Source organism: Mandrillus leucophaeus, unplaced genomic scaffold (genome assembly GCF_000951045.1).
Source record: "Mandrillus leucophaeus isolate KB7577 unplaced genomic scaffold, Mleu.le_1.0 Scaffold159, whole genome shotgun sequence".
Classification (NCBI taxonomy): Eukaryota; Metazoa; Chordata; class Mammalia; order Primates; family Cercopithecidae; genus Mandrillus; species Mandrillus leucophaeus.
In genome coordinates this window covers 2723225-2729905 of record NW_012101576.1, presented here as the reverse complement: position 1 = coordinate 2729905, position 6681 = coordinate 2723225, and the positions used below count along the sequence as shown (strand labels likewise).

General features: G+C 40.7%; 1 protein-coding gene across 1 annotated transcript; it reads left to right on the top strand.

Annotated features, from left to right (window-relative positions):
* Nucleotides 1–208: 208 nt before the first annotated feature.
* On the top strand, nucleotides 209–6029 carry SERTAD4 (SERTA domain containing 4). Its single transcript, XM_011975812.1, has 4 exons — nucleotides 209–389; nucleotides 866–1057; nucleotides 2392–2507; nucleotides 4504–6029. Exons 2-4 carry the CDS (start codon nucleotides 883–885, stop codon nucleotides 5281–5283), a joined length of 1071 nt encoding a protein of 356 aa, XP_011831202.1. The 5' UTR covers nucleotides 209–389; nucleotides 866–882; the 3' UTR covers nucleotides 5284–6029.
* Nucleotides 6030–6681: the final 652 nt, after the last annotated feature.

Genomic DNA, 6681 nt, shown 5'->3' with positions numbered 1-6681 from the left:
GCCTCTTGGAAAGTTCCTGCTCTGTGTCTGGGCTTTGCAGTGTAAAGAGTTGTTGGCTGCCTCTGGCCCCAGAGCCTGGCTCCTGTTTAATATTCTGCCTGCTCCGTTGATGTTGTGCTTGGCTCCTGTGGGACTGCAACTCACGGCTTGAAACTGGAGCCAATTTTCTGTCTTCATCTCGCAGTGTTTTGACTGGAGGCAGATCCAGTTCAGGCCGATCAGGGCTGGTGGAAACAACTACCAAGTGTCTCTCTGTCTGCTTTGCTTTGGGAGAAGAAAGTGGAGGGAGCCCCAGCATGTTGTAGAGGAACTGGCCTGCGGAAACAAGAGGAGGAGGGTGCAGGGGGCAGCGGAACAGACTGAACCTCAGAACATCAGTTGGAATTACGGTGGATATTTCTGCTTCCCCTGCCCTTTTCTTTTGATTGATTAGTGGATTTCATCAAAGGAGACTCCCGGGGGATTGACTGGAAAATTGATTTTGCCTTATTAATAGAAAGGAAGAGCAAGGGTTTTGGCTTCTTAGCGGTACATTTTCTTTGGAAGGTCAGGAGGAAAATGTGTTTAAGAGGCAAAGCAGCTGTCTAGAAGAAGGCTGAGGGGAATCTGAGAACAATAAGAAATGAGGTTTTAAAGATCCGCCCATGAAATGCAGATTGCTGAACACAGAGGCTGAGCTAATAGCAGCTAGAGAGTTTGCTGAGGTTTTCTTTGAAAAAATAATAAAATGTTTCAGGGTGAAGGGGAGGGCCGAGAAGTAAAAGTTTCCCAAAGCAAAGAAATGAAGATGCCAAGGCCGTCCCTTGGCTTGCTCTTGATTAGGGCTGTTTTCTTCATTCTTGTTTTTTTTTTTTTTTCTTTTCAGATCTGAGGCTGTCAGAGATGACTCTGGTTCTGTCCATGAATAGATTCTGCGAGCCCATTGTCTCGGAAGGAGCTGCTGAAATTGCTGGGTACCAAACACTATGGGAGGCTGACAGCTACGGAGGCCCAAGCCCCCCAGGGCCAGCACAGGCTCCTTTGCAGGGAGACCGGGGAGCTGGTCCCCCGCTAGCAGGTATTTCCCTTGACCCCCCCGCTCCTTGCTGCCCTTTGCAGTCAGCCTGGTGGGCAGGAGGTGGTGTCTGGAGTGCCCCTCTGAGCCAGGAAAGCTAAAGCTCCAAGGACTTCCCGGGCTGCTGTGCACCTCTCATAAGTGAGTCCAGAGCTCCAGAGAGAGGACCAAAGGTGATATTTAAATTGCATTCAAACCTGTGTCTCCCCATGCTGCTGCTTGAATTATATTCTGTATTTTTAAGAGGGCCAAACCAGATATTGAAACTCTGAGTTTGGGTTTTGGTTTTCTGCCCTGTGGAACTATATGGTTCTCTCACAACCATGAAAGCTCTGGTGGGCTCAACAATGACACCTTTATCCCATGAGATATAAAGGAATCGGCACTTTGCGCCAGCAGCTATGTGTCTCTTTTCTTTATTAACCCATTTATGCTCAGTGTTCCATTATTGGAACGCTAAGCTTGTGGAAGTTACTTCTATCCTACTGTTCAAGGTCATCACCAAGGTCTGACTTCACACACAAAAAATGTGCAACCTCTGGCATAAATGGGTTAAGCACACAACTGGCTTTGGGATTGTAGGGAAAAATTTAAAGCCAAGAAAAGAAAAATATGTTCTTCCTGATTCTTTCTGCTTATGGTTTAAGTTCCTTTGGATTTTTGTGCAGTATTAGCTATTTTTTAAAATAAACTAAAATATAAAACAAGTACTCAATGAAGTCTGTTTTGCTAAAAAAGATTAAAAACTGTGGTCTTCATGGTTGGCATACTACATTTTGAAGAGTGAAAAGGACATTAGTTACCCAAAATTTTAATTCAAATTTTAAAAATTTGAATTTTGCATTTTGAAAAAAAGGAATGTTTTAATTCCAATATGCAGATAACCATTTGTTCACTAACCTAAAGCCAATAATATTTTAAAGTTGTTTGGTTATCAGTGGTTACAGTTAAAGATGTATGCATTTGAACAGTGGTGCTATGTTGTCATAGGTTTAATTAAACAATTTAAATAAATACTAATATATTTTAGAGAAATTACACTCCTCCCCTTTATGAATATTGCAGTTTCCTTTTGCATAGATTTAAGATTCTGCGTATTTATTAAATGCTAAAGTATGTGATTTTCCTCTATAATTGCCTAGAAATCTTTTCCTAGCCTGGGTCACAGGATTCCATATGATAGCAACTATTAAGACAAATGTTTATTTTTAATCACCACATGTTCAGACAAATATGCAGCCAAGTTATCATCTAGAAGGACAGGAAACGAAAGTATTTTGTTTGGAGAACCTCTGGCAAACCGCATGTCATTTGTCATATCTGATTTATTACCACAGGATCACATTACAGGGGAACTTCAAATCCTCTAACAACATCCAAGATCGCATACTTTAAGAGGAAGTATGTGGAAGAAGAGGATTTTCACCCACCACTCAGCAGCTGTAGCCATAAAGTATGTTTTTTTTTAATAGTCATTATTTTTATTAAGAGTTTAAGATACTTAGTAAGAGTTGCTTGATCCACTTCCAGGAATTAAATTGTTTCACCCAAGCAATGAAAATGAGCCACTTCTCAGTGGAGCCTCATTAATCGTTGTCACTTTTTTGGGTCCTGTGTTATTTTTCACAAGTACTTGAAGAAAAAGCTGGCAAGAGCTGTTCTACCCAGAAATGTCAAAATTATGTAATCCAAGGAATTTTTTTAACGTATGATTTAATATTTCTCAGACCGCGTTTCGGGTTATGGTTCTTCCGCACTTTTGTGTGTGGGGAATGCTTGTTCTTTCCCGTGGTGTTCTCCCCAGTCTAAGTTCTGGCTCCTGCAGCCAATGTTACTTCTGTGTGTGTCCACATGGGGGTGGTTACGCAGAGCTTTTCCTGACCTTTTGTGGGTAGACTCACCATCCTTGAATGTGTGTATGCAAGTAGAAATATGCACTTCCCTGGACGTTGGTTACATATAAGTTGTTGAAAAATATACTTCATTTCCAAAAAAAGACCAAAGCTAACTTTTTTGTAGGTATAGTTAAAAAAAATTAAAAAAATAAAAAAAATAAAAAAAAAACAGGATGGGGAAATTGCATAGAATTATGAAACTGGGCACCTAAACTTTTGAAATATCAGTTCGTTTTTCTTTAGAGTTACCTTCCTTCAATAACTATCTGCTGATTTAATTGAGGCAGGTATAACTGCAGACCATAGTTGTCTGAAATGCAGAGAGGATTTTCAATTCGTCTTCCTCTCTGTCTTCTCTTGTCTTCCCCCTCTGCCACCTCATCCTTTAGATGTTACTTTTACCTTGCTCATGAAAAGACAGCAGAATGCATTGGTAGGTACTGGGCTTTTCCCTGCATGTGTAGTCCCTGCCTTTGGTCAGTATGGGCTGGTTTAGTTCACAGCTCCTCAGGTTATGCTGCCAGTTTGCTTTTTTGATGACCTGGAATAGTTGGTCCCCCGGACACAAGCAGTTTATTTCCTTTTTAGTATCTGTGTTGTGGTTGTAGCAGTTTCCCAGTTGCTACTGGATTTGCACCAACCATTACATAGTGATAGTGTCACACAGCTCAGGAGTGAGCCCTCTCAGTTCCTCTCGGCATCTCATCTCCCACTCAGCTCCACAAGGAAGCCTACTTTGGTCCTTCAACTGACAGATTCTGTCACGGCCTGAGCCTCATTCATTATTGTGTCCTCTTATCAAGCAAGGATAATTGCAAGTATGAAACCCAAAGGATTAAAAGAGGGACAGTATTAAAAGCCAAATCTCATGCTCCTTGATGGCTAGACCAGGGTTTGAAGTATATTCATTGTGACTTGCATTTTGACATCATTTTAAAAACACGTATTGATGTATAATATATGAGTTATGTGTCTGTGTGTATGTGTATTTGTGTAGACACACATAAAAAAGTACAAGTATCACAGTACAGCTTGATGAATTTCATGAGGTGAACATATCCATGTATCTAACATCTGGGTCAAGAACCAAAACATAACCAGCAACCAGAATCCTCCTTGTGCCTGCTTTTAACACTACCCTTTGCCCCACTCACCCCAACTCTGAAAGTACCTCCTCTCCTGACTTCTAATAGCTAAGATTAGTTTTGTGTTTCAGCATCTTCCTTACTGGGCCGTAATAGATCAAACCACCTGGACTGTCCCTCCTGAGGTCTGCACTGTGGCTTGATTCCCTAGTGCTTGACCATACCAGTGAATCAGGAAGTGGGTGGGCACTCCAGCCAAGTGACAAAAGGGAACATTGGCAGAATGGGGGACAGCCTCTCTAAATGAACCTTGGGGAACAAGACCACAACATGCCCAGACCCAGACAGTGCCACGAAAGAAGTATGCTATGATGGTGTTTTCTTATAGTCCATTTTCTAAGCTTTCTCTCTTCCTTTTTTGTTTTTTTGTTTTGTTTTGTTTGGTTTTGGTTTTGGTTTTGGTTTGTAGACCATCTCAATTTTTGAGGAACGAGCCCACATCCTTTATATGTCCTTAGAAAAGCTAAAGTTTATCGATGATCCTGAAGTATACCTCCGAAGATCTGTCCTTATAAACAATTTGATGAAAAGGATCCATGGAGAAATTATCATGCAGAATAACTGGTGCTTCCCTGCCTGCTCTTTCAATGGCACCTCTGCCCAAGAGTGGTTTATGGCTCAAGACTGCCCTTACCGAAAACGACCACGGATGGCCAAAGAGGAATGTGAAAAGTTTCATGCCTGCTGCTTTTACCAAGAATGTGGTGGCCACTACCTAAATGTACCCCTTTCTGTCAATGCTAATGTTGGAAGTGCCTCCACTGCTGCCTCCTCTCCCTCCGTCTCTTCTTCCTCCTCATCCTCCTCTTCCTCTCCCCCTTTGTCTTTACCCAGTTGTTCCCACCAGGTGGATTTCGATGTAGGCAGTGCACCTGTTTACAAGAGTGATGGCCAGATACCTGCCAACGAAATCTTTGTCACTAATGTCAGATCACTTGGTGTTCAGGAAAAGGCCAAATTAAATGAGGAGAAAGCAAATAATGACACCAGCAGAGATGGTGGCCCCCTCAGCCATGAACCTGTGGGAAATGACCTTGCTTTTGAGTGCAAAGGCCAATTTTATGATTATTTTGAGACTGGATATAATGAAAGAAACAATGTAAATGAATCTTGGAAAAAGTCCTTACGGAAAAAGGAGGCTTCACCACCAAGTAACAAACTGTGCTGCAGCAAAGGAAGTAAAATATGAGCCATCTTCTCACCGAACTTTGAAGCATGCACAGCATGATCAGTTAGCTCTCATAAATTTTATTTTGAATGGATTTTGTACAACTGATAAAATTATGCCATGAACATGCCGTGTCGTTTTAATGCCTGGAGAGCAGATTGCATAAAACATCTGTATAGTAGGCATCAGCGAGCTTCTTATAAATGTGGTGATTTTTACCAAGGAAATGATTGACTTAATGCTTAAAAGTATATCATAGTTTTCTGACAGAAAAGACCAGTAGATTAGATTGGGGGGCAATGTGCCCTTGCAATATTTCCATTGCCCCCCAAGGAGCCTGTCACTAGCTAAGAAATTTCTACATGTTTGCCGATTAATTAGGGAGTTATTTGGTAAGCAAATCAATATAACCAGCAAAGATACCTGCTTCTTCTATATGTTATAATTTTGTTTTTAAATAAAAGACTGAAGACAGGGAGCTAGATGAAATGGCTTAATGGTGCTGTTAAGTATTTGTACCTAACAGTCTTGCGTGACAGATGAAAATAGGATGTAACATAATGAAACACACCTGTCTAGGGGCGGCAATCAACAGTCTTACACAGAGAGGGTATTCCCTGCAAGTTTCTGGCTTGCCTGTGATGGGTGATGAGGCTTTTAGAGAGGTGTTATACAGGGCGATTTTTGGTGCCTTACTTTATCTTAATTTTTGCCAATGTGAAAATTAAGGATAAATCAGAGTTACAGCAGGGATTTAACAAACAGGAAAAAAAAAAAAAAAAAAACACAGGGTGGATCAATATGGTGTGGAAACTGTTAACTTTGAACTATTGTGTTCAACTTTTGATTCGACATCTCTATTCTTCCTTTATTTTTGATGCCCAATTGCTTTTGGATTTGGCATTTTTTCAATAGGGATGGAGGAAATGAGAGAGAGCTGTTAGAAAGCAGCACGGGCTGCTCGAGCTTTTCTATGGCAACTGTCTGTTGCTGGGGTTTGGGTTTTCTGGGTTTTGGGTTGTTTTGTTTTGTTTTCTTGTCCAATGAAGTTCACGAACCAGTGGCATGCATTATACTTTTCTCTGTTTTGCATCATTTCACTTGTTTAGATTATAAAAGCATGTGGGTTTTTATATATGAACTTTGCTGTTGATTAAGAAGCACAATGTTATAAATGATGTGGTGATCATTAAGGTTTATCTTAAAGAATGTAAAGACTTTAGTTTTTTGAAAGTTATTTTGGAGAAATGGGACTTAATTTATAATAGTTACTATGTATTTGGTCTACATTTTCCAAATAATATCTTTAATTTGTACATTTGAAAAGTGTTCAGAGTGGCCCTCCTACCATCCTTCCTTCCACTCCAGCCAACTCTTCCTGCCATTCCAATTTCCAGGTTTACTAATTGACTTGGACCT

What these genes read in the sequence shown, in the direction of transcription:
- SERTAD4 (XM_011975812.1), top strand. Translation starts at nt 883, where the DNA reads ATGACTCTGGTTCTGTCCATGAATAGATTCTGCGAGCCCATTGTCTCG. An exon ending in AGCTGGTCCCCCGCTAGCAG is followed by an intron (nt 1,058 to 2,391) that starts GTATTTCCCTTG and finishes TTATTACCACAG; the next exon opens with GATCACATTACAGGGGAACT. An exon ending in TCAGCAGCTGTAGCCATAAA is followed by an intron (nt 2,508 to 4,503) that starts GTATGTTTTTTT and finishes TTTGGTTTGTAG; the next exon opens with ACCATCTCAATTTTTGAGGA.